Below are 27,881 nucleotides of genomic sequence, written 5' to 3' on the forward strand. Positions count from 1 at the left end.
CCATTGTGTGCATAAAAAAGAGAATCAGCTAGGCATGGCAATTGTGATTAATCTTGTTTTGTTGACAGATGGGGAAAGGATTTTGCGGGGGGGGGGGTATGGAGTCATTTAATGAATAGAAAAATTAGCAAAAGTCTTAAGACATTAAAATGATTATATGTAATCACATGATGAGGACTGATCTGAAGAGTAAGGATGTTGACGTTCTGTTGCAACTGTTAAGATTGCTGTAATCATTTGATTGGTGATTGGAAATCACATGTGCAATCTAGACGTGTATGTGAAACAGGAGTGCCAGCTCGGCCCTGTGACCATGGGTGCCTGGGGCTGCGGGTGCCATGCTGTGTGCATGGCCCTGGCGCTGACATTTGTGGGTGCCTGGCCCCTTCTTGGGGAATTTTGTGGGTGCTCAGGCACCCAGGGCGCCAGCACCTATGATATGAAACATTGCTTTGGATGTGGCTCTTTGCAGCCTCCTTATTTTTGCGGTTGTCCCTTGCATATTTGCATTTCAATAAACACCTATTTTTCCCTGAGAGCCTGCATCTTTTTCTGTTGGGATTTTGTGAGTGTAACCTCACAGAAGGGTCTAGGAGCCCCTTTTAAAATTTCTCCAACAAGAGCATCCTGCAACTGGGTTTCCACCACTTAGAATCACCCACATTCCCTAGATGATAGGGGCACCTAGAGGAAGCCTTCCAATGATGATCTTAAGGTATAGGCAAGTATTTATGGAGAAAGGAGGTCCTTCAGTAGCAGCAACGGTGGCAGGAGACTGGTGTATGCCACTGGCAAACTGGACGGGTGGGAATCACCATATTTTTCGCTCTATAAGACGCACTTTTTCCCTCCTAAAAAGTAAGGGGAAATGTGTGTGTGTCTTATGGAGCAAATGCAGGCTGCGTAGCTATCCCAGAAGCCAGAACAGCGAGAGGTATTGATGTGCAGCACTCCCTCTTGCTGTTCTAGCTTCTGGCTTAGCCCCTCAGTCCCTTCCCCCACCTCCTGGAAAAGCCCCCCAGAGCCGTGCTCCCTTTCACGAGCTGTGTGGAGCGTGTGTGCGGTGCTTGGGGGCCTTTCCCTGAGGAGAGGAAAAGCCCGCAAGCGCCACACACATGCTCTGCACGGCTCGTGAAAGGGAGTGCTGAGCAGAGCCTGGGATGCATACAGGCTCTGCTCAGCGCTTCCTTTAAATAATATTTTTTTTCTTCCATTCCCCCTCTAAAAACTAGGTGCCTCTTATGGTAAGGTGCATCTTATGGAGTGAAAAATATGATACGTTCAAGCTTATTCCGGGCTGCCCGAAGAAGCATTCAGACAACACTTGTTGCAAAAGGGCAAAAAGAGAGGAAGTGAACTGAATTTCCCAGGGCAAGTAGTAGTTTCAAAACACAAGTACTATGACTAACAAGGCCCTCCCTTGAGTAGTGCAAGTCTTGCTACAGGAATGCCATCTGTAAAGGCCAGCCTCCTTTCAACAAGACCCTGTGCTTTTTTTTTGTTAAAACAAAACAAAAACTAGCAGCCCAGGGATTCTAGAGAGGTATTTTTCACCCAGTATCTTCTACTCAATGCTACTGCAGTTTAAAAAAAAACTAGGCCAAGAAGCAAATCTGAAACCAGTGCATTTGTGACCTCCAGGCTTAGTTTCTGCACCTTAACAGGTCTGGGAGGGAAGCCAGAGAAGCTTGAGCTGGAAAGCATTGCAGTACACTGCAGCAGGAGGGTGTGGTTGTTGCTCCTTGTTCTCCTGAAATTCATTCATTTCTCCTACTGTGTTTGTATTTTTCCATTCTAGCTTCTTACTCAAAGATGACAGAAGGCTAGTCTGTGAATGCTGTTCCATGTTCCTCACTTGTGAAAAGTTCCAGAGGCAGCACTTTTGGGGTGACTCACACAGCATTTTTGTAACATTTGACATATTTACAAAGGCAACATAGGAGGAGGCAAACAACATATCCACTTCTGCTACCTCACACCAGAAATCCAAAGAGAAGCATCCTAAGAGGCTTTCATTCTCCAATCCCCAGATCTGACCTCTGCTTCTTCTGCCTCTTTCCCTTTAAGAACATAATATTTTATGCCCCTGACAACTCTTAAGATGTGTGAAAATGGAGGCTACGTGTCACATCAGTTCTGCCTGTGGAACTACTATAAATGTGACATTTAGCCCACAGTAAAGAAATGCTTGGCTTATCCTAGTCTAGAGAGATAACAAACAAAAGACACTTTCAGCATAGTCCTGGTTCAGCTCACTGAAGCAAACCCCTCTGCCCTGAGGGTGATGGTAGTTTAGGATCATAGCCAACCCTCAGTTATATAGCAATTTAGAAATTTTTATTTATTTTATAGATTTATATGAAGATCACAGGCTGGTTTACAATATAAAAACAAAAATGCATAACAACAAACAAAATCAATAACCCCACTCCAGACACATTTAAAAGGTCATAGATTATTAAAGCATCCAGAGGCCTGGTTGAAAAGGAATGTTATTACCTGGTGCCTAAGTTGCCAAATTCTCCATTTGCTAAAGCCAAGAAACCACACTTAACGCATACATTTCACAATTTTATTTTTTTTCTGCATGTGACCACTTACGATGTAACAAAAGTAAAGGCACTTGGAAGAAATTGGCCTATTGCAGCCATGGTGCAAGAGCTTAGATTCACAAAGGATACTTCAAATACTATCAGGACCAAAGCTCATTTGAAGTGAGTGAGTGTGTTAAGAGCATGAATCCCTTGAGTAGGCAGAGGACAGCAAAGGAGCAAACCCCTTTGCTTTTTGCAGTTTCTCTGTTAAGATTACCTAATTGCCTTAGGCCACAGCCCTATACACACTTAGGAACACATTATTTGTGAGTACGTACGTGAATATGGGACTTATCTGAGAGTATATCCCACCAGGAGTGACTTGTTACTCATTAGAAGATTTAAGATCTGTTATATATGCCATTATTTTTGCACTAGGGAAGTTGCAAAACAGTAACCTCTGGGTGTAAAATCGCACTACACAGCTGCATACACAGGATCGGGCTGCACGCAATCCCGACGAATACATTTATTTCATTGATTGCCTACGCAGGCTTTTTGTGCTCAGTAAACGCTGAGCAAACACAAAGAGGAGGGGGTCGAGCTTCAGCCGCCCCTCTCACATGACTTTGCTTTCATAGCCTTCTAATCAACCATCCCGGCCTCTTCCCGTCTATGACACAACCCCGCTCCCCTCATGTCTAAGATGAATCAGTGTCACCAGACCCAGAGAGGATTGCAGGGAGCTAGGGAACCGGTGGGGGAACGCATGCGCACTACGAGACCAGGCCGACGAGGAAGAATCGGTTTTTCTTCTCGGTCTACCACTACGCTTGCGCAACAGCAGTAATGCGGGAGCAGGGCTCCCGAGCTTCAGCAGACCCACCGGTGCGCACGCGCAGTAGCTGGCTTTACCCCCTCCCTCCTCCCAGTCGGCGGCGCGGCTTGTTATATAGGCTGCCTGTCAGCTGACCCTCCCGCATTGCAGACGACGCAGCCCGAGAGAAAAGCCGACATGCATCGCTCTGCTCTCCTCGTCCTCCTTTGCTCGCTGGCGGCGGGTAAGAAAGCGAGGCCGCGCCCTCGGGTCCCGTTAGCAGCTGCAGCTGTTATTGTTATTATTCAGGGAGTAGAAAAGCAGGAAGAGGCGCCCTGGGGTGTTCGTTGCTTTGCTGTGGTTGGGCTTCCATTTAAAAATAAAAAATGGTGGGCTCTTGTCTTCCCTCAGGAGGAGGAAGGAGGGCGACGAAGGGGGAGAACAGCACAGAATCTTCGCTTTACCTCAGAAAACGAAAGCGGCGAGGTGCCTGGGAGGGGAGGGTGGCTTCTTTTTCCCTTTCTTTTTTTAAAGGGGGGGGGCTCCGCCTTCTTTCTTGGCCGCCATTAGAAAGCGCCCCTCTTTGCCCTGCCCTGTCTCTTCTCTCTACAAGGCGAGCCCCCCCCTCCCCACACCTCACCCTGCGTTTCTTTCCGCCACGGTGGGCAAAGGATTTATTATTAGACGTGCCCCTACATGCCCGTTTTGAGCCGCACCTTGAGAAGACGTCCTTTAGAAGACCTGCGTTTTTTATATTTCGGAGGCCGCCCAGATACTATTATTGTTAATGTTTTTGCAAGGCATAGTAAGACGCCCTTACAGTGAAACACGCTCTGGAGAAGAAAAGCGCAAGTCGCTGTCGGGTGTGTTTTGAGGGCGGCCTCGGGGACCTGTTTGTTTATTAGCAGGTTTGGGGCGTAGCCGAGCTTCCGCCCTTTCCCCCCCTCCCGCACCTTAAATGGGAACTGCCCGCCCTCGCCGCCCTCGCCGCCAACCGAATTCACGGTTTTTTTAACACACTCGTTACCCCCCCCCCTTTCTGGCCAAACAGCTGGTCAATGGTTTTGCAGTTGCATTTCTGCATAGCTGAGGCTGCTCTGATCAGGAGGCTGGAGTAGGTGACCCCACGCCACCCCAAGGTCCCTTCGGACCTCAGATGACGACCCCCCCCCCCAAAAAAAGGATCCATACTAATCCATCAGTTTCCCAGCAGCTGCTGTTCAAATATCCCTGGAAGGTGAAGGTGTGAAGTTGACAGGTTGTCCTCTCCTACCTGTTCACAACAGCTGGCATGGAAGGGCACAATGCTTCTTGAAGTGGTATTTCATGATTGGCGCATCTGTTAACAGCACCTGGCCCTTCCATAAAGTTGTCTTGTGGCTTCCTGAAATGCTTCAAGCATCCTTATGTTTCTGGCATTTTAGCCCTGTTTTTATTACATATATGCATTCCCTGGGCATGAAAATGTCATAATGCGCCACTGAATCAAGCTTGCTCCCAATAGATAAATAAGGTGTGATTCTTCAGGTGTCTGGCTCTTATTCCTAGTTGTAAATTCTTAACTTCACTTATGGTGTTGCCATTCCATCAATTCCTTTACGTTTCAGCTTTGCAGCATACCCCACAGGAACCAAATACTTGCTTTGGTGTGTTGGAAGCTGTTCTATAGTATAAGCTGGATGCAAAAAGCACTGCATTGAAATACCTGCAGAAAGGTTTCTTTTGAAGAATTGCGGTTGATGGCAGCTGCAGTATATGATGTGGAAAGCAGAGAATAAAGCCATTGAACCAAAATATATGCAGAAGAGCAGCAGCTGGAACAGCATTGTAAATAAGCCCACGAGCTTTCAGGCCACAAAATGGTTTAGCCAGTCATGATATATTGAGAACCTGAAGAAAAGGGGGCAAGAAATAACCCAATTCTTAGTTGTAGAAAACAATCATGCCAGGATTTAGCTAGCTACATTTGTCTTTTCAACAAGAGGACTGTAAATTCTAGAAAAGTAAAATTGCTACCATCAAGTATTTCTGGAATTTGCTTTGGATCTTGAGGATTGTATCTAAGAGGCATACTTTGAACATGGTTTCTCACCGCAAATGATACATATCTTTCTCAAAGCATCACATAAACTTGTGGGTGGATAATCCAAAGAAAGTTTTATCTTTAGGGGTTAAATTTTGCAACAATTAATGTTGCAGCACCAAGTATGACAAAACACGGGTTGAATTGAACCCTGAAGGTTTGTATACTGGTTCTCTAGATAGACAAGCGGTAATTTTAAAAGGAATGGAAATAATCAGGTGCATCATGCAAAGGAAATCCTTTCAAAGTTACCTGAGGTGGAAAAACATATTTAATAAGCCAGTTATTGCTATCTAGAACACCCTGGCACTGCAGTCAAGTGAAGTTGGAGGGTGAGGAGTCTGCAGACTCTCCCTGTGATAGGCTTCATAGACTTTCTGAATTTGAAGGGACCCCAAGGGTCATCTAGTTCAGCTCCCTGAAGTATAGGAATTAGTCCCAACATCCTCTTTCCAGGAAGGCCAGGTGCCCCTAGGATGTTCCTAAGGCGTGAGCTGTCCAATGTCTGACCCCAGCAGTTGGGGTTTAGTTGTATACTCCCTTTGCGCACTGAGCTTCCACAGCTATCATGCCTAAACAGTAGCAATTAAAGCTCCTGTCTGCTGCTTAAGAGGGTGTTCTTGCGATACTGTCACTTTCTCTGAACTCTGCAATGAATGACTTAAGAGCCATCTAGCTTGTTTATTTAAGAATATTTATATCCTGCTTAATACTGTTAAAAATTTGTGTGACGCTGCTTTTACAGAATTATTACAAATAATTATGCTCATTCTTGAATTATTATTTGGATGCTTGTAGAATGTAGCAAATGGAAAGGGAGGTGAGTAGCCCAAGCAAAGGCATCTGATATTTTGTGATAAATATAAAGCTAGCCTACTTAGCTAAAAAACAACAACAACAACAACAACAAAAACCTTTCAAAATGGAAGTGATCCCAGCACTTAGGGAGAACTAGTGGAAGTGGTGCTTTCATCTAGGGTGGATTATGTCACAGCAATTTAAAAACCATTTAGATCATGATTTAGAATTGCAAGAGGAAAGGCAGATCTTAAGCTAATGATTTATGATATAATCCAAACTTTGTGTAAGTTAGCGCCATCCAAAATGCAGGTGTGACTAAATTTCATTCCATAGAAATTTAGGGAAGGGCAGAAAACAAAGATTTAAACTCACTTCTTGCCTGCCCCTGCCCAACTAAGAACAGTTGGGATGCAGTTTAATTTGTACAGGAAATACACCAGAAAGCAGATGTGTTGGTTAAATACATCAGAAAGCAGATGTGTTGCTTACGATTGCACTGTTAAATCAAGTTTCCTATTGGTTCATCTTTCCTAAACAATACTGCAAATTTAGCCACTAAACGATACTACTTTGCACTCTTTGCACTACTGTTTATAGGAGGCATTACAACTTTGTCACTCTGCATATATTTTTTTCTAATAATAATAATTTATTTATATGCTTCCCATCTGACTGGGTTGCCCAAGCCACTCCGGGCAGCTTCCCACAAATTAAAAACAAAGTAAAGCATCAAACATTAAAAACTTCCCTTTAAATTATTTGCTAATACTGTAAGGTCTTTTTTTTTAATCAATAATGGTTATGACTGTGATCTTTTAAGTATAGGAAATACATGAACATAAATTATTGGATAACTTCATTTCTATGTTTCATCTCCACCCTCACAAACAAAACGCCCAGAACTTAATAGGGCTTAGAAGGTCTGATAAAAAACACACAACTGCTCTATTTAGTTCAATAACAAACTGTGAAAATGAAATGTATGTACTTCATAGGTAAAGCCTGAAAAGTGGTCTCATTGGGTGGAATTCAATATTGCACTATTATAAATGTTCCATCTGTGCAAGCATAGAGAGAATGCCCCCCACCTCCCCTGTGCACTGTTCTGGAGGCTCTCCCACCCCCCAACTATTTTGGGGGGGGGCAAGCCCCATTGTGTAAGTGGAAGTCATTGTTCAGGGCTTCTGTTGACCAGGTTCAGTTAAAGGACGTTTTTCAACCTATTTGATACATTCCTTGATTAAGTTAAAGAACTTTCATGCTTTTATTGAGGTTTATCATTAATGTAACTATTTGAGAAATTGGATATTTTTAAAAAGTCCAATTTAAATCAAATCTGGCAGGTCTCTTATTTTATTTAAAATTAAAGGCATTGATTTTTAGTCACCCTCCTTTTATTAAAGTTCTCTGTTGGATGATGCGCACCTAGCTTTGGTTGGATTTATGTGTATAGTATTGCATAATTTTAAATAAACATTCTTGCTTTTCCAAAGCTTGGTGCCTCAAGCCTTGCCTTTGGAGATAAATACTTATTACAGCAGACCCTTTAAGTGAATTCAGACTTCATAGTTTAAACTGATTTTACCTTTACTCCATTGAGTTGTTCATCAATTACAATTATAATTGTGTATTTATTATTATGTCAATTTATATACCAAGTTTTGTTTCACATGCATGTTGTGGAATGCATTCATACCTCAAACCAACACAATGCATTTTCTCTTTTCTTTCCTTAAAGCAAGGAGGAAAGAAAAACTAAAGTGATCCAATTTAGTTGATACTTTGCCCAAGATGCAGCTGTGAGGAGTCACCAGATTTATCGAAACTATCATTCACAAATGATAGTATTAAACTGACTAAGCATTTGACCTGCTGATTTCAAATACATGGCAAAAATGCTGCCAAGTAGACAGTGAACTGTCATCTGCACTCTGATTCTGATATAGTGAAGTCTCTTGGCTCTGCAGAATTTGAGGTCTACAAGTGCACCATTTCATGAGCTCACAAGTAAACTTCCGCCTCTTCCACTCTCCTCGGTCCATATTGAGTTGCAGAAACTATTGAGCCAAAAACATGTTAAAATTGGGAGCAAGGGACTAGCTTACCTGTGACCATTTAATTTAAGTTTGAAAAACCTCTGACAACTTTGTATTGAAACTTTTTTCGTCCACAATTAAGAGCTGGATAACTTGACTGCAAATAGGTCAAAACTTCTCAACTTTTGCCTCTAGAGGGTGCTTCGTGCCTTGGTTAAAAGAACCTTCTAAATGCATTATTCTCAGATGTTTCAGTATGGGACATAGCTGTAAATTTACTCTATCTTTTAAGCCCTTTTAACAAGAAAGGCATGCACATTTTCATAAATTTTATGGAAGCAAGTTCCAGTGAGTTTTCTACATCTGATTTAGGATTATAGCCCTAAAGAACAAGAAGAGTGTCACTTAGCTGTCATTTCTTTTGTAAAGTCTTGCACAAAATAGGAGTGACCTTTGGCCAATGCAGAAAGCTCTAAGTTGCGCAAAATGACTGAGCATCTGACATTGAAGCCTGTGGGAAGAAAGCATTTATCAGTAGCTTGTGTCCTTTCAAACGTTAAAGTATCTTAGCCTGTCCTTGTAAATATTCCGTACCCCCCCTGCCCTGCCAATCTTCTGCTCTGTTTGACCATTCTCCCACCCGTTGCCAAGATGTTTTACGTGTGCAACACTAATGCAGCATCTCTGCTGGTTTGCAAATCCCTAGCTTCAGCCATCTATACTTGGTGCCAGTGCTGGTATAATGCTACATTGTGATGAATGATGGGAAGGAAGATTTTGCACGTGAGAGGAGCACATGTGAGCTTGAGACTTGCTGCTCTAACCATGATTAAGATACTGGGTTTGTAATAAGAAAAAAATTGTGAGTTTGTGTGTATTAATTTCAGTGGTACTTGAAATATGTGCTTTAGATTGCAAAGTACTGCATGTTCCAAAGGAAAGATTTATCTAGAAGTTGATTCAGTTTCGTGTGCAACATAGTTCTCTGTTCGCATAAGATTTGCAGTGTTATTTACCATAATCAGTAATGTAACTTGAAAAAGAAAGCAGCTACATCTGCATAGAACTATAGAATTCTAGGGGTGGAAGGGACCATTAGGTTCATCTAGTCCAACCCTCTGCAATGCAGAGACCTTTTGCCCAACGTGGGCCCAGAACTTTGAGATTAAGATTCATGCTCTACTAACTGAGCTATCATGTGGATTCTGGTACCACTTAAGAAATGTCTATCATAGACATCAGTACTTATTGGTCCCAAGATCACCCTGAAATCATTTCACTGCAGAGTACAACACTGGTCCCACTATCGGAATGCTTGTTTTCTGAATTCTTGAGTTATCCAAACACAAATAATTATAGGAAACAAATTTATCTAGCAGTTCCTAATTTGGATGACAGGTGCCTCACAACATGTTAGCTCATCAGTTGTTAGTTTCTCTTACTCTAATGCATCTGTATTTAATAAATGGTGAATACACAAAAATAGCTTCAAATGTATGATGTGAAGAGTGGTCTGGCAGTTAATGCTAACCTAGGTCTGTTCAGTTGTGTATTCATTTCTGTTGTATGAATTTATCATTTTTATTTCTAAGGTTCTTTAAAGACCCTCAGCAGAATTAAACTACTTAAGTGGACTTACCTGTTTTTGAACAAATAACCTGAAAACTAATTTCCCCCAACAGCTTTGGCAAGCCCCCTCCTACTGCACAGAGAGTGTGCAAAAGGTCCTGAGGTATGGTGTCAGAACCTGCAGACTGCATCTCATTGCAGTGCAGTTAAGCATTGTCGGCAAACTGTTTGGAACAAGCCTACAGTGGTAAGTCCAACTTTTTGATGTGACAGTAAACTGGAACTATTTTTTGTTTCCCTGGTAAATTTAAATGTTCTATAATCCATGCTTTCCGAACAAAGCAAGCATACCAGCTGACTGATTATATTGGTTTGCAACTAAATAGAGCTTTAGAAATGTAGCCTTATGAGGCTTTGCCCTCGGGTGGGAAAAATATTGCGCCCGGGAAAGGGAAAATGGGAGTCAACAGACACTCAAGGAATAGTTTCAGAGAAAAAGCTTTATTTCTACCACCCATGAACTGGTAGAAGGAGCAAGTGTGATAACTCACAAAAAGCATGCACGAGTTCACAGTCATGTGAACAGAGCATATATACCCTTCCAGTTCCCTCCCCTTTTCTCCTCCCTCAGGAGTCCTGCCCATGAGTTCCTCTGAGCATGAACAGAAAGCTGTCTTGGGACTATTGGACTCTTGGCACCCTTCCCAGGAAAGGGAATGAGAAGCCAAAGGGGGGGTGGGTTGAGGAGCCCTGGTGGTTCAGCATGTCCAAGAAGTTGCAACCGAATGAGATAAAAGTCAGTTCCCAGGCCTGAGTGTTCTTGGCAATGACAGAGCCTATTCATTAGCCTTTTGAAGCCTTCTTGTGCTGATAAAAGAATAACATTTTGCCTATGTACCAGCATTCTGTGAGAATCCACAGAAAAGCTGTAGCTGTGGATTTTTAGAAGACAAAAGGAATTTTTGACAGTTTTGAAAAGTTTTGAGGCCTGTGGTGATTTCACAGACAGGATTTGGTTATCCTGTCCATTCAGTAATACTTAGCATCAGAACCCAAAGCCTTTGGTCATGCACTTGCATATCTTTTGCTTAGAAGGAAAGGGGAGTGATGACTCGCAATATACATGCATATACACTGAGCATGATAACTTGAGTTGAAAGAAAACTAAGCTCTTAGAACTTTCAAAGATCAAGGACAGGTCATCACTGAGCATAACTGTCCCTTTATGTGAAGGAACACACAATCTGGTGGGTTTTTGGTGTTATGCTCCATGTTATTAAATGTGACCCAATTTCTCTCTCATCAGCTACAGTTTATATTTGACTAAGAACAAATGTGCCCATGTACACTTTAAGAGTTTATTAAAACGGTTCCCTATTTTATCCAAACTAGGAAGCTGACTTGGAGAGTAGTGCTTTTGCCGCCTGATGTAGCCTACATGAAATTTATTGCAGATATTTATTTATTTATTTATATCTCACATTTCTTGCCAATCCCAGGACAGGTCACAATAACATAAAATCACAAAAGAAAACAATAATATTCCAGTATTTTGTTTACAACAGACAGGGATAGCTAAAATAACACAATTAAAACAACAATGTCTCCAACATTGTCACAGTGCTGCATAGTGAGTTCAACTGAATGTAGAAGTTCTGCCATATCATTACCAATACTGCCAAGAGATCAGGGAGAATCTGTAGGGTTTCACTCCCCTATCCTTCTCTGACAGAGATCATGCATCACGGTAACCAAGGGTGTTTCAGCTAGAACACTGGTTATACTATATTTTCCGTCCCATAGGACGCACCTACTTTTTTTGGGGGGGGGGGGAAATAAAGGATTTTGCCCCCCCTTTATTTCCCCTCCAAAACCAGGTTGGGGAACAGTGGGATGGCAGTGCTGCGCCTCCCCGCTGTCCCCCGAGCTTGTGGGGCTGGCCGATGTCTGTCCGGCGCGCGGGACGCTCTGCTTCAGGGCGCCCCACCCGCCGAGTGGCAGGCTGCTTTCCGCAGCGTGGGGAGCCCTGCGGGGAACTCCTGCAGGGCTCCCCACGCTGCGGATGTCTGTCCGGCGCATGGGGCGCTCTGCTTCAGGGCGCCCTGCCCGCCGGGCGGCAGGCTGTGGACACCTGCGTGAAGCACGGGGCGTCCTCTGGAGGGCGCCCCTTGCTCCGCGCTGCAGGCTGCTGCCCACAAGCCTTGCGTGCCCAGGGGGAGTTCCCCCGGGCACGCAAGGCTGGCGGATAGCTTCCTGGAGCCTGGAGAGCGAGAGGTGTCGGTGCGCACCGACGCCTCTCGCTCTCCAGGCTTCAGCGAAAGCCTGCATTCGCCCCATAGGATGCACACACATTTCCCCTTCATTTTTGGAGGGGGAAAAGTGCGTCCTATAGGGCGAAAAATACGGTAATTGCTCAAAAGAATCTGTTTCTTCCAAAAGTATCTGAAGATGTCCACCACCCTCTTTAGGACCTTGTTTAAAAAGGGGGATATTAATATAAAGGGACGCGGGTGGCGCTGTGGGTAAAACCTCAGTGCCTAGGACTTGCCGATTGCATGGTCGGCGGTTCGAATCCCCGCAGCGGGGTGAGCTCCCGTCGTTCGGTCCCAGCTCCTGCCCACCTAGCAGTTCAAAAGCACTCTTAAGTGCAAGTAGATAAATAGGTACCGCTTTATAGCAGGAAGGTAAACAGCGTTTCCGTGTGCTGCGCTGGTGCTGGCTCGCCAGGGCAGCATCGTCACACTGGCCATGTGACCCGGAAGTGTCTCCGGACAGTGCTGGCCCCCGGCCTCTTAAGTGAGATCAGTGCACGACCCTAGAGTTGGACACGACTGGCCCGTACGGGCAGGGGTACCTTTACCTTTTACCTTAATATAAACTTTGGGTTCCAGGGAAAGCTTCTGGGGTTCTTGGAAACTGCTGGTACCGCCCCCTTGAACAAAGAAGTGTTTCACTGCCATTTGGATCCACCCAGTCAATCCCCTTCAGCTTCCTCTTGAAAGCCATGATGGATAAGAGTTGAGGCTATGTGTGATTGAACCACACCCTTGGGTTGCAGCAGCTGAATTTTCTCCCACGCAACCTGACTAGATGGTATTCTAGATCCAGCTACTGGAACAGTTATCAGTGGGTGGTGTCATGGTCCATGTGAACGATGAATTGTAATTTCATTGTAAGAGGCAATACTAGTGTAGTACTGGGCAATAGTATGCACGTGTCCTTATTGATCAAAGCTGTATGTTCTCCTCAGAAAAGCATCCCTTGTGACTTATGCAAAGAAGTTGTAGCTGTGGCTGGCAAGGTCTTGAAGGACAATGCCACGGAGGTAAGAGTGGAGCTTTGGTGTGGTCTACATAATTTGCAGGATGCTAGTTCAGTTGATAAGGCCCCTTGTATAAAAATGTACAAAACGTTACATTTTCTAAATTGGAAATTCCCCTGTTGAAATTGAGTGGTGGGGATGTTGGATAACATATTCATTATGAGCCCTTTAGGGACAGAATTATTGAAATGTATAAAACATTGATGTGAGCTGCTCTGAGGCCTTGCAATGGTGCAGGAATCAAAGTCAAATACAAAGTTCATCCCCCAAATAGCTTCTTTACTTGAATTCCAATTGCATTATCAGATTGTTGAAATCAGTGTAAAAAACAACCACCTTATAACTCTACTGGTAGACAAAGGCTACCTGACCTTCCTTGTTAGAAGGGGAGTTACTACTTTTATTTGGATTCCACTACATAAGGAGCTACAGATTGCAAGAGTTGTGTCTTCTGTTCAGGTTTTTAGTGCTGATTTTAAAAATTAGCTACAGGTACACTAATTTTAATGACCCTCTTTCATGGTTTGGGAATCATTAAGGGTTTCTTTCTGAAAATGAAAGGTAGGCAAATCTGTTCAGTCCTTGAGGCTATAAATCACCTGTTTTCTGTTACAGGAGGAAATAAATGCCTACATGACTAAAGCATGTGAGTTTCTTCCTGACCAAGAACTGGTATCTCAGTGCAAGGAAATGGTGGATGCTTACTTGCCAAATATTCTGGATATGATCAAAGAGGAGCTTGTGAGTAGTCTACTGAAACTGAAGCAATTTTATTTTATTCTGAATTAATTGGACAAGCTAAGCGGGCTTGGCTGCTTCTGTTTGGTGAACCTAATACTTCTCTTTTTCAAGCATTTAGATGTTGTGTGGTGGGTGATAAACCTTTGATGGCTAGGGCTAGAAGAAGGGTTAGATCTGGTAATAATAATTGTGGAGTGGAGCTTAAGCAAGTGCTGGCTGCTTAGCTCCTGTTGTTATTTCTGCTTGATTCTTGGGGGTCAGGTACTTGTCTGGCATTTCTTCTTTGGAATTTAAAGTAGATAGAACCAAATAAACATGAAGTATTGTTTGTTGATCTATAGGATAATCCTGAAGTTGTATGCAGTGCACTCACGTTGTGCCAGTCTCTTCAGAAGCATCTGGCAACATTGAAATTGCAGAAACAGCTTCAGTCTAACAAGATTCCTGAACTAGATTTCTCTGAACTGGCATCTCCCTTCATGGCTAATGTGCCATTACTACTTTACCCCCAGGACAAACCCAAGCAAGAATCTCAGGTGAGAATGTAGCATGTCAGATCTTAACTGCAATGGGACTGTACAACAAATGGGTTATTCCCATGGATAATTCTTAACAAATATAGCTTGACTGTACTCAAAACTCTGGAATACAAGCCTGTACAAAATAAACTTCTTTGGTTTCAGCATTAGTAGTCTATGTAGCTGATGCTTTTGGCAAAGTGTTCTACTGCATCTGCAAATTAAATTATCCAAACCTTAATCGGTTTACCAGCCTGCTTCTTTACCAAATCAGAAGTAACAAAATAGACGTTGTATCAAGACACGTAACTGAGAGGTCAGTTCTGCTCATGCAGAGTTTTTATCTTGCTGTACTCTGGAATAATAATGATGATACAACCTCTCCAGGACAAATAATAATAATAATAATAATAATAATAATAATAATAATAATAATAATAATATAATATTTATTCCCTGCCCATCTGGCTGGGCTTCCCCAGCCACTCTGGGCGGCTTCCAAGAAAATATATTAAAATACTGTACTACATCAAACATTAAAAGCCTCCCTAAACAGGGATGTCTTTTAAAAGTCTGGTAGTTGTTGTTCTCTTTGACATGTGGCATTCCACAGAAGGCTCTCTGCCTGGTTCCCTGTAACTTGGCTTCTCGCAGTGAGGGAACCGCCAGAAGGCCCTTGGTGCTGGACCTCAGTGTCCGGGTAGAACGATGGGGGTGGAGACGCTCCTTCAGATATACTGGACCGAGGCCGTTTAGGGCTTTAAAGGTCAGCACCAACACTTTGAATTGTGCTCAGAAACGTACTGGGAGCCAATGTAGGTCTTTCAAGACCGGTGTGATATGGTCTCGGCGGCCGCTCCCAGTCACCAGTCTAGCTGCCGCATTCTGGATTAGTTGTAGTTTCCGGGTCACCTTCAAAGGTAGTCCCACATAGAGCGCATTGCAGTAGTCCAAGCGGGAGATAACCAGAGCATGCACCACTCTGGCGGGGCAGTCCGCGGGCAGGTAGGGTCTCAGCCTACGTACCAGATGGAGCTGGTAAACAGCTGCCCTGGACACAGATTTGACCTGTGCCTCCATGGACAGCTGTGAGTCCAAAATGACTCCCAGTCTGCGCACCTGGTCCTTCAGGGGCACAGATACTCCATTCAGGACCAGGGAATCCTCCACACCTGCCGGGCTCCTGTCCCCCCAAAACAGTACTTCTGTCTTGTCAGGATTCAACCTCAATCTGTTAGCCGCCATCCATCCTCCAACCACCTCCAGACACTCACACAGGACCTTCACCGCCTTCACTGGTTCTCATTTAAAAGAGAGGTAGAGCTGGGTATCATCCGCATACTGATGAACACCCAGCCCAAACCCCCTGATGATTTCTCCCAGCGGCTGCATGTAGATGTTGAAAAGCATGGGGGAGAGGACAGAACCCTGAGGCACCCCACAAGTGAGGGCCCAGGGGTCTGAACACTCATCCCCCCACCACTTTCTGAACGCGGCCCAGGAGGAAGGAGCGGAACCACTGTATGACAGTGCCCCCAGCTCTCAGCCCCTCAAGACGGTCCAGAAGGATGTTATGGTCGATGGTATCAAACGCCGCTGAGAGATCCAGCAGAACTAGGAAACAGCTCTCACCTTTGTCCCTAGCCCGCCGGAGATCATCAACCAGTGCGACCAAGGCAGTTTCAGTCCCATGATGAGGCCTGAATCCCGACTGGAAGGGATCCAAATGGTCCGCTTCTTCCAGGTGTGCCTGGAGTTGTTCAGCAACCACTCGCTCAATCACCTTACCCAAGAATGGAAGATTTGAGACTGGGCGATAGTTGGCCATCGTGGCCGCATCTAAAGATGGTTTATTAAGAAGCGGTTTAATAACCGCCTCTTTCAGTGGATCTGGAAAGGCTCCCTCACGGAGGGAAGCATTCACCACCCCGCAAAGCCCATCGCCCAGCCCTTCCCGGCTAGCTTTTATAAGCCAGGATGGGCAAGGATCAAGGAGACAGGTGGTTGGTTTCACTTGTCCAAGCACCCTGTCCACACCCTCGGAAGTAACAGATTGGAATTGATCCCACGCAATTTGACTAGACAGGACTCTAGCACTCTCCCGCCCCGGCCCTGCTCCCACGGTGGAGTCTACCTCTTCCGGAATCTGAGCGACTTTATCTGCAAAAAACTTTGCAAAATCATTGCAGGAGATCATGTGGCCCATACTGGGCCCCGATGTAACAGGTGGTTCCGCTAAATTGCGAACCACCTGAAAAAGTCTCCTGCTGCTGTTTTCTGCAGATGCAGTAGAGGCAGTGAAGAAAGTCTTCTTTGCCGTCGCTACCGCCACTTGGTAGGCTCGACATTGAGCTCTAACCCGAGTCTGGTCAGCTTCAGAATGAGTTATCTGCCACCGGCGCTCTAGCCGTCTCAACGATTGTTTCATTGCCCTCAGATCCGTGGAGAACCATGTGGCTGTCCGGGCTCCATGCAATTGGAGAGGGCATTAACGTAACGGTAAAATATTTATTGGTCATCGTTTCACTAATCCTTTGTTGGTTTAAACAAGTTGAATGAATGAGTCTATAAACGTATATGCTATGAATGGATTTTAATCAAGAGTCTTTGGCCCCAAAAAGTGACCCATCCTATTCTGGGGAGCAAACATCACTGCTTTTCAGGGCCTCTTGTATTAGAACTGGTTTATTGGAGGCCTTTTAGAATACTATATAAAGCTTTGTTCAGTTCTTCTTTCAAAGGTGTAATCTTACTAAGGTGTGCTAAATGCTTGTCATTGCAGGGAAATGACAATGTGTGTCAAGATTGTGTTAAGCTGATAACTGACCTTCAGGAAGCCGTGAGGACCAACTCAACCTTTGTGACTTCTCTCATTGAGCATGCCAAAGAAGAGTGTGAACAAATTGAACCTGCATTTGCTGATCTGGTAATTGAATAGATATGGTTATGTTTATCTTGTGTCAGTGGGACAAGTGCTACAGTAAAGTAACGATTCGATTTTTAATGCCATTTTTAAAGACTAAGCAGTCACTTTTCTGAGGTAATAGTAAAGCTTAAAAGTCTTCTTCCACAGTGGCTCTAAACTCACACTATTTAAGCTCTAATTTTGCCCTATTTGGCAAGCCTGTGGGAAAAGTAGAAACAGGGAGACCAAGTTCAAATCCCAACTTGGTTATGATGCTCCCTTGGTGACATTGTCAAGATCACCATCTCTGTTTACTCATTCTTGCAACAAACTTGAGAGATAAAAGGAGGGGATGTTTGCATCCGTGAGTTCCTCTGATAAAGGATTGGATCCGAAGGCAATTTGTTGTAACATAAGGCAAATGACTTATTTTAGGAACAGTATGGTGGCTTAAATGATATTGTATATATGATACTATTTACATTCCATCTCAAATCATCTTCTCTTTCTAATAGTGCAAGTCCTACATCTCCCAGTATTCAGACTTAGCCATCCAGATGTTGATGCATATGGTAAGAGGAATATTGTTTGTTAATAATTGCACTTCTACTTCTGAAGGGGTCGTTCTGATAGGTGTGATGTGAGGATTAATACAGTAAATAATATGTATAGGATAACCATGATAGTTTGACAGTGTCATAATTGAAGTGTCTCGCTTGCAGTGGTTCTCAACCTTGGGTCCCCAGATGTTGTTGGATTTTTGACCTTGCTAGCTAGGGATGATGGGAGTTGTAGTTCAACATTTGGGGACCAAAGGTTGAGAAAGGCTGCTTTAGAGGCTGAATCTAAGCTGCTGCTTACAGCAGAATACTTGCTTGTTAAATGACCATTTTCTTTAAAGTGTGTTACCCAACCATGTGCAATCTTCTTTGTATTAACAAAAGTTAAGTGAAAGATACTGAAGCTCCACCTCGGTTTATGGCAGCAAAGATAAATAGCACTTAGATTCATTACTGTATATTTTATCTGCACTTGGGCATTTTCCATACTACTTTCAATGACCCAAGTATCAAAAAATGAATAAATGTTGGCTTTTAAGCATAGCAAAACAAATCTCACCCACGATTTGGTCCCTGGCAAGATTTCCTGCCTCTGAAAATCTGTGCACCATTCAACTGCTTGGTTATTTTCCTGTTAACTTACCATGTCTTCCTTTCTCTCCATTTTGTCAACAGCAGGAACAGGTATGTGAGAAACTTGCTTGTGGTGGTGCCTTGCTTCTCTCCCCCCCCCCTCCTCCGCCCCACCCCCGCAGCTGTAGTTTAAACTCTTGCTTAGAGGTAGATGTGGTGTGACAGAATTCAGCTATCTGTAACTAGAATTCAGCTTTGACAGATTCAAGGACCAGACAGTGGCTTTGGAAAAATAGTAATTCCAAGTGCCGAATGAAATTTCATCTTGGCTATTCTGAACCAAAGGGAGTCCCAATTTTTATTATCTTCTGATGTGTATTTTAGTAATGGAGCTTCAGAGGGCCCCATGAAGCTCATATATTTTGCTTCAATAGGGTACTACAGCGAATGGGGCTTTTGGAACTCCATAATGTTCTTTGGGCATAGCTGTTAAAGTAACATTTCTAGGAAGACCTTGCGCCTGTCATAGTTTAGTGGCAATATGTGTTGCATGTGTAGTGCTGGTTCTAGTATTGTATTTGAGTGCATGAACGAGGGAAACACGAGGTGGGGCGGAATGGGGAGAGGAAAGGTTCTTCCATATCTAACAAACGTGCTGAATTTTTTCTCCCCTGGCATATCTGCTCTTGCATGAGAATTCTTTGGGCAACAGACTTTAAAATGCTGAAGCTTATATGCCTTGCTATATGGTAGCTTAGTTCTGAAGAAAAAGTGCATGCTACTACTTGATGTCCAGTTTACAAAAGGAAAGAGAAAATACCTGGTTTTGCCTGTGTTTAGAAATAGGGAGGACTTTCTCCATCAAAGGCTGCCTGGGTGGAAACACCCATACTAGGTAACAAAGCTTAATCTGTAGTAGGTAAAGCTTCTGCAGTACTTTCTGTTTATAAAAGCAGGATTTTAGAATCACCAGGTGCTGTAGCTGTATAGTATTTGCAACTTAATGGACCAGTCCATATGTTATACTAAACCATGGCTACTGCGACAGAAACAAGCTGCAGCAAGCCTTGGGCTTCTGAATATTATATCCCACCCTCCTGTGACATAGCTGTGAGGAAGAGATAGGAAACTCTTGCTTCTGGTTCTGATTTTTTGTTTGTTTGTCCAAACCAAGCTTGTGTTAAGCTGGTTTGTTTCAATATTACTGTAACTGAGATTAACCTGATTTTGGACATAATGCATAACCACAGTTTCCATCTCCTTTTCTTGGCTGTGCTAGAAGGAGTATGTTAGCCCAAGGTTAACTGCGGTTTCTTTCTATCATACTAAGCTGTGGTTTATTGTGAAGTCGAAACAAGCTCACCCTCTCTTAAACAATATTCAGTTTGTCCTGAGAGAAGCAGGATGCTGGCATAACTCTTAGAAAATGTGTAGAAATGTTCTTAATTTCTGTTCATTTAGCTATATATGATGTATATTCCAATATCTTGGTACACATTCCTTTTCAAATGGCAAGCAACTTGCACTGTTTTCCTCATATTTAAAAGACCAGTGGTCAAAGTGAACTAAAAGTAACTGCCACTAATTAAATAGCATATTCCATTTGAATATGCTCAGTAGCGTACTGCAGCGGAGAAGGAATGGAATGCAAAGAAGGAGGGTGTTCCTGGGGCAAAGGAAGTACCTTATGAAAGATTTATATAATTAAACAAGTAAACTAATGGAACAAGTATTTTCTATAAGGTATAAAACTTGCAGTGGTTATGGTAGTTGAGCATAGTATAAATTTTGCAATATCTGTAGCAGTCTGCATGCAGATGCACTGAACAGTAAATTGCAGGTAGGAAAGCTTATGTCTTTCAGATACAGATAATATATTATTTGAGTTCAGAAAAAGAATTCAAATTGTCCAAATGCAATTTTGGTTTTATCAATGGCTGGATCTTGTTCTTTTGTGTGGAAATGTGAATTGGCTACTTCAAAACAGTTTAATGCGAACTGCTAATTAGTGTCATCCTAGAAACACATATTTATGCCTCCTGAAACTGGGCATAAATATGGTATCCAGCAAAGTGCCTTTTAGAGTAATTTACTGGCACACTCAAGTTTTTCTTGAGTACTGCTTAAATGTAGCATCATGAGGTATGTTGAGCAAAGAAAGCATTGCATTGACGGTGTATCTGCTCTCCTTTGGATTGCCATTCTAAAGCATTCAGCTTTGAGTAAGAAAATCTTGTCTCTAGTCAACTTTTAAGCATTTTGCGCTGTGGTCTAAACCTTGCCAATCAGAAGGTCGGCGGTTTGAATCCCCGCAACAGGGTGAGCTCCTGTTGCTCGGTCACAGCTCCTGCCAACCTAGCAGTTCGAAAGCACGTCAAACTGCAAGTAGATAAATAGGTACCGCTCCAGCGGGAAGGCAAACGGTGTTTCCGTGCACTGCTCTGGTTCGCCAGAAGCGGCTTAGTCATGCTGGCCACATGACCCGGAAGCTGTACTCCGGGTCCCTTGGCCAATAAAGCGAGATGAGCGCTGCAACCCCAGAGTTGTCTAACAGTCAGGGGTCCATTTACCTTTACCTTTACAGTTGAATTACTAAAGACAGTTCAATTATTGGAGAAATTCAAACTGAAAGCTCAAGTACAGTCGTACCTCTTGTCACGTCAGTCTCCGGTTGCATTTTTTCAGGATACGAACGCGGCAAACCCGGAAGTGTATACTTCCGTTCATGTACAGAAGAACTCTATCGCGCCACGTGCGTGCGCAGAAGTGGCACTCTAGTTGCAGACTTTTCGGGGTGCAAATGGCACCCCGGAATGGATCGAGTCTGTAACTAGAGGTATCACTGTAGTATCATCTGAAAGGCATTTGAAACTCCTTTCACAGCTTTAGTGTGTGGTGTGCTGAGACTTGACTAGTTCTCCTTCCTGCAGACTATCAGGAAATAATTGGAATTGTTCTTTATGTCTCCAGCAACCCCAGGTTCTTTGTGGCATGGTTGGATTGTGTTCTTCTCTGAAATCTGTGCCTCTCCAGACTCTGGTACCTGCAAAAGTTATCTCTCAAGAAAAGGTAGAACCAGTTGAGGTAAGATTTGGTGTTACGCGGTCTATATAGTACTCTTGGTGTGGAATGACATTATCTGGTTCAGCCTTGATGCCACTAATGTCATCCAGTAGATTCTTGCCATCATAACCAGTGGTTGGCAAGGTTTACCTTGCCTGGGCCGGTTCACTCCAGTAGAGATCCCTCTGTGGGCCGGATTGCATGTGTACATGAGTGTACCCGCCCGCGATTGCGTCTGCGCAGACACAATTTCTGGCACTGCGGAAGTGAGTCCCCACGCCACGCTGGTTTAGCGCAATGCACAGGGATTCGCCAAGCAGGCGGCTCAGTTCGGGGGCGGCTCATGGGCCTGTTAAACGGCCTCTTTGGGCCACTTGGGATCATAACGCTTACTACAATATTCAAAGAAGCATGTGGCTAATGCATACCTAGATGAATCCAGCTCTCCATGCACTTCTCGGCCTGTCAAACCCACAGTTCAATAGGAAGAAAAGTTCTGGTTTCTAGGCACCAGAACCATGCTATATAGCTCCAGCCACCAAACTTGATTATTTTGTCTATGCACTCCTTAACCAAAGCCTGAATACATATGTTTATTTGTATGGCAAATACAGGTAAATAACAAAAATATTCAGCCTTAGCATTGTTTTACTATAGTTATCAAGGCTTCTGCAGGCACTTAAGATTACATCTTTCCATAATAGTTAGCTGATTTCTGATTTTAAATATTTATATGGTTTTTTATGGTATGGCTTTCTATATGACTGTTTTAATACATAACTTATGAATAGTGGTGCATACATAATTTTATAAATAAAACATGTAGGCAGATACAATTGCTTTGTTTATACAATTACTTGACAAAGAAAACCATAGTTGGGGAGGAACCATAGTTCAGTGGTGAAAGAGCACATATTTTGTATGGAAGAATGTTCCATTTTCAAGCCCTGCATAGACCTTTAGAAGGGGTCAGGTAGAGGTGATGGCAAACACCTCAGCCTGAGACCTTGGAGGACTCTTGCCTGGCTGAGTAAATCTAAGCTCAGTGGCATTATAATCTGACCAGGTATGAGGCGGCTTACTGGGAAATGGATTAGTGATTTTGATAACTGAGTGTTATTTAAATTGCCTGGAATTTGTTTGTTCTTCCCCTCTTGGCACAAGCAGTTCCTGCTGGATGGCAAAATTGTGCTCTGTCTTCTCCCTCCCTGCCATATATACCTGGGCTTTTTTGGATTCCATCCACATGCTATAGTTGAATAGCTTGGGACCATCACCCTAAGCCCCTTGTCTCTGCACATATAATTCTGTAGTGGAGGGAGAAAATAAAAAATTGTGTTAGTCTTCTGCCTTTCCACAAGTAACAATTGATACTCACTAAGCAAAATGTTTTTTTGTTGTATGGGAAGAAAAGTAAAAGTCTAGATTGTCTAGTACTCAAAAGCATTCACAATTTGCCACAGCTAAGCATGCCGCCTTAAATGTCAGCCTCAAATATTGGATGCTGTCCATAGCATTTAAAAGTTACGGATTTCATTTAAGGGATTGCACAGACTTTAGTCGATAGTAGAACCTGAAAATAATACAATTTAGGTAATTTTTTTCAGAGATAAGCAGTGGGACAAATACAAAGGATTTATGCAAATGTAATTTTAAAGATTCATGTATTCTGTAAACTCAAGCGGACTTCGAACCAAAAGTCATACCACATTTCATGTTTTTGTAGCTGGTGGTCTTCTAGATGTGTTAGATGTTTGAATGTATTCTGAACTGCTGTATATGTTATTTATTCCAATATACAGAATAGCTTGAGTCAAACAGAATCTTTCTCTCTGTGTGATGCATGTACGATAATGGTAGAAGAGGTGGCCAGCCTTCTGGAAAGCAATAAGACAGAGGTGTGTATCTTTTACCTACGTATCTCTTAGGATAGGGACACTAAATACCTTTTCCCCTAAATACATCTTGCTATCTAGGTGCTGTTTGCTTTGATTGTTAAAGAAGTGTTAGTATCATAGCAATAGTATGCCTAGGTTTTTATAGCATAACTTCATATTATGCTTACACGATGTCTGAGTTTTTCCAACTTCTTATAGATAGTATTTGATGAATCAGAGTCCACATTTTCCTTTGTTACGGTTTTGTGTAATCCACATTAAATAACTGTGTGCCACACTGAAAGGAATTAAGAGAGTGGAATAATAAATAGGAGAGATATTGATATCTCTTTGCTAAAATAATGTATTAACTTGCTCAACACAAATAGCTTCAGATTCTAACTTGGTATGTAATTAATGTCCCTTAACTTAACATATTCTTTTTGTATGCACTAGGAGGAGATGGTTTATGGAATGGAAAAAGTCTGTTCTGTGCTACCTGAAAAATACCGACAAGAGTGCAAGGACTTCGTGGATGTCTATGGGAAGTCTATAATTGACATGCTTTTGGAAGCAACTGATCCTAAAATGGTGTGTGTGATGTTGAGGTGCTGCTCAGACAATACTTTGCCTGCTGGTAAGAACTTAAGGAAACAAGTACTCTACACTAAGCACTCCTACATGTTTTTAGTTGGCGCCACACGGGTTTTTTTTTCTTTTCAGTATTGCATATTTTAGTTAAGTGGCTATAGGAAAAAACATTGAACATTGGACTCTTCTTGTATTTTCAGAAAAAATTGTTCCAGTGCAGCCGCAGGTTGGGGACATCTGTGATGTCTGCAAGATGATTGTTGCATATGCTGACAAGGAATTGGCAAAAAATGCTACCACTGCTGAAATTGAAGATTTTCTGGAAAGAGTCTGCCGCTACTTGCCGGCGTCTGTCAGTGACCAGGTAAAATAGATAATTAGTATTAGACACACCTCTATTTAAAGCTTAAAACATTATGTGTGACTAGTGAGCAACATTGGCTTCTGCTCTAATCTTCTGGTTGTATGTTGTAACCATGCAAGGCTTGACACATGAGCACAAGACATACTAGGTACTGTGATCTATTGTATTTCCCTTGCCTGTTGCATTATTTCTTTCCTCTGTGAGACCTGGCAGAATTAATCTTTCTCCTCCAGTGCCTTATTAACTAGTCCTTAACTGGGGTGGGATGCTGATTTGAGTGGCTAGTGGTCTTATTTCTCTCTCCTTCCCCATCCCCTATGAGATGTTTACGTGGAGTTTCACCAGCCTAAGCCACAGAAATAACTTACTGTCTGCTTAGCTAGCATATGCAACTGTTTGAGCATTAAGAGCACAGCATATTGTCAGCTGTGCGGGGTAGAGGATCAAAAACACATAAGTAACAGGAATGCTGAAGGATGCACAGAGGAGTGCATCTCAAACAGCCACAAAGAATACAATCACTTCAGTGTTTCACAGTAAGTTGCTGGTACATTGAACTTAGCACATTGTAGACCTGCAGTCAAAGAAAGGAAGAGCAAACATTTCTGCAAATCCCTTGTAAAACAAGACAGGTTTCTGTACCCACAGTTTGTTGCAACTGATTAGGAAGCTGTAGTTGCTTGCATTGCGTAAGTGTAGCGCAGTGGCAACCTCTGTCCTATCTGTTCATTGAGTTTTTCTTGGCGAGAGCAGTCATGTGAGGACTCGTGAGATCCAAAACAAAACCGGATGTGGACCATGGGTAAAATCATTTACCCCATGATGTATTACATTAAAAGTCATTTGCCACATTTGCTTTTCATGCCAGCAACAAACATGCTTATCTGCATTCAAATGTAAAGGGGCACATGTGAAACACAGGGATGCATGCTCTTACTTGTATCGGTTAACCCCTTGAGGTGTTGAAATGAGTAGGACACTTGTCCCTTCCCAGAGGTGATGTGTTGGCTCCCATTCAGCATTGACTTTATCAGGGACAGAATCCGTGGACAACTTTATAGTGGGCATGAGTAGAATGATCCATTATTCCCCAGATTATTCTGTTCATAGCAGCCTGGGTTAATATTGTTAATAAATTCACAGTGAAGGTGCATATTTTTGCAATTAAATTACCACCTGGCAAATTGATTTAATGTTTGTACTAAAAACCTGTCAGTAACACATTCATAGTTAACATTCAGATAGTGCATACAAACCATGGGATGCGGTGGAGGGACATGCTTCAGTGTACTTTTCTATGGGAATAGTAGATCTAGAATGGAAAAAGAGGTGTCCACAATAGTTGATATACTGGTGCTACCAGCGTTGTGTAAATCACCTCTAATGTCTCATTCTTTGGTAATGCTAACAGTGTAAGCCCCAGTCACCAAATGACTTGAATTGTATATTGCAAGTCCATCTGAATTTACAAGCTATGTGTTTTGTGTATGCCCTGCTTTGGGAGCCTGTGGCCAAAAGCAGCATGGACAAATAAATGTATAATGTGTGTACAATAGTAAAAAACACAGTAGGTAGTATTCAAAGCCTTTGTTCAATTTGCACAAGGACTTTTGACACTGCACTGGGATTTCCTCTCCCTGTGTGTCTCCGCATGCCCCGTATAGCTGTTCTGTGGCTTATCCCAGACCTCTTGTGTAGATTTGGGGAGGGGGAGAGTTCACTGCACAAACAGAAGTCATTGCATTAAGTGAAAGAGTAAACTGGATACCTCCCAATAGGTAGTATTCAGCCAAGTTAATAATTTACATTCAGATCATTTCAGGAGAATCTAGTGCAGGGGTCTGCAAGGTTTACCTCGCCTGGGCCAGTTCACTCCAGCAGAGATCCCTCCATGGGCCGGATCATGTACTTTCCGGCGCCTGCGCTGATGCAATTACCGTTGCCGCAGAAGCGAGTCCCCGTGCTCTGTGCTAAACTGGCACAGTGCGGCGCAGGGACTCGCCAAGTTGGCGGCTCGATTTGGAGGTGGCTCGTGGGCCGGTTAAACAACCCCTGTTCTAGTGCATACTAAAATCTTCCACTGAAACTACTGAGTTTTGCATATATTAACTTCAATTGAGTTGCATTCAGTGCAAAGAAGTGGCTTTAGTTCCTTACTGTTTCTTAAAATCATATCCTTGATTAATTAGCAGGGGCTTGGGTCACGTGATCTTTACTTTTCCTTTGTTTATCAACAGTGTGTTCAGTTTGTGGAGCAGTATGAGCCAATGGTTGTGCAGCTATTGGCAGAAATGATGGATCCCACTTTTGTGTGTAGTGTAAGTACCACAGCTAGTATGGCTGTTCATATGTAAAGCTGATTGATACATTAATCCATGGGATGATACCCAGCTAGGACATTGTCTGAGAACAATCTTTGAAAGTCCTTTGATTTTAATGGGTCTGCTCGGTCCTGGTGAAACTTGACACTTTTATCTTGGGAAGTTATATGTGGCTTGTAAGAACTACTGGGAAGGACTAATCTATGTTTTTATCAAAATGGAAATTGGAGCTGCAATTAATTGTCCATCTTGCAGAAACTTGGAGTTTGTGTGACATCATCACATTCCATTTTGGGATCAGACGTATGTGTCCGGGGACCTGGTTATTGGTGTAAGAACATGGAAACTGCAGCCCAGTGCAATGTGAGTAAATGGGATTTTGGCATACTTTTATATTCCTGTGGGTTTCCCAATATTTCTGGCATCAGCTATGCTAGAATAATGACCTAATGAAATTTTTTAGCCATGTTGTTAATATTGTGGGAATTGAGTTCACTCTGACCTTGCCTTGAACCTCTTTCTCTCCTAGGCTGTTGAACACTGCAAACGTCACGTGTGGAACTAGAAGAGGCGCACTGGCTTTGGCCAAAACTTTCGTTCTTGAAGAAAATGAGGCGAGCATTAGGCTGGCAAGAATGAAACCTTGGTATCCTGATCTTTCCTCCTCTCCACTTGACCCCCACCTCCATTGAAGTTCCTTTTTATGAATTTTCTGGTAGCCGTGCTACTACCCTGGAAGGATCCACAACGTTGACTTAATTGGAGTTTTAGTTTATGATCTGTAAGAATAAACAGTAAATCATCAGTGTTGATCAATTGGCCTGAGTGCCTTTGAGAAGGAGTGCTTACAGTATGTAAGTAAATGAAGGACACCACTGCTATATCTGGATATTAAACATAGCGACTAATTTTTAAAGGCACTCTTTTTGGTGACTGGCTTGCTAGAATATGTGTCTTTAATGCTGTTCATTAAAACACCTGTTGAAACTATATCCACTTGCTTTACAGTTGATTGGGTGAGGAATTCCTTAAATTCTTTGGGCTGGGGCACAGCTGCATAACCCACACAGGAATACATTTCCTTCCACAGAAATAGTCCAAAGATGGAATGTGAATATGCCCATGGCTTTTGTGCAGCTATGGCTCTTAAGTCTTGAGACCATCATGGAATTCATTAGTGTGTTGCCAGAGTTGTGTTCTCATTAA

General features: G+C 42.9%; 1 protein-coding gene across 1 annotated transcript; it reads left to right on the forward strand.

The window, feature by feature from the left end:
- The first annotated feature begins 3,439 nt into the window (after positions 1-3,439).
- Positions 3,440-27,667, forward strand: PSAP (prosaposin). Its single transcript, XM_081861874.1, has 14 exons — positions 3,440-3,595; positions 9,954-10,087; positions 13,091-13,165; positions 13,778-13,903; positions 14,245-14,439; positions 17,204-17,347; positions 17,842-17,898; positions 21,430-21,543; positions 23,325-23,420; positions 23,856-24,036; positions 24,191-24,354; positions 26,592-26,672; positions 26,931-27,038; positions 27,205-27,667. Exons 1-14 carry the CDS (start codon positions 3,550-3,552, stop codon positions 27,238-27,240), a joined length of 1,557 nt encoding a protein of 518 aa, XP_081718000.1. The 5' UTR covers positions 3,440-3,549; the 3' UTR covers positions 27,241-27,667.
- The last annotated feature ends 214 nt before the right edge of the window (positions 27,668-27,881 follow it).

Source organism: Podarcis erhardii (genome assembly GCF_964252035.2).
Source record: "Podarcis erhardii genome assembly, chromosome: 5".
In the NCBI taxonomy this organism is placed as follows: Eukaryota; Metazoa; Chordata; class Lepidosauria; order Squamata; family Lacertidae; genus Podarcis; species Podarcis erhardii.

Bases quoted from the DNA above. Each gene is read 5' to 3' on its own strand.
- PSAP (XM_081861874.1), top strand. From the start codon at position 3,550: ATGCATCGCTCTGCTCTCCTCGTCCTCCTTTGCTCGCTGGCGGCGG. The intron at 17,899-21,429 runs GTAAGAGGAATA...TTATGTCTCCAG, and splicing joins TCCAGATGTTGATGCATATG to CAACCCCAGGTTCTTTGTGG. The intron at 23,421-23,855 runs GTGTGTATCTTT...TGTATGCACTAG, and splicing joins TGGAAAGCAATAAGACAGAG to GAGGAGATGGTTTATGGAAT.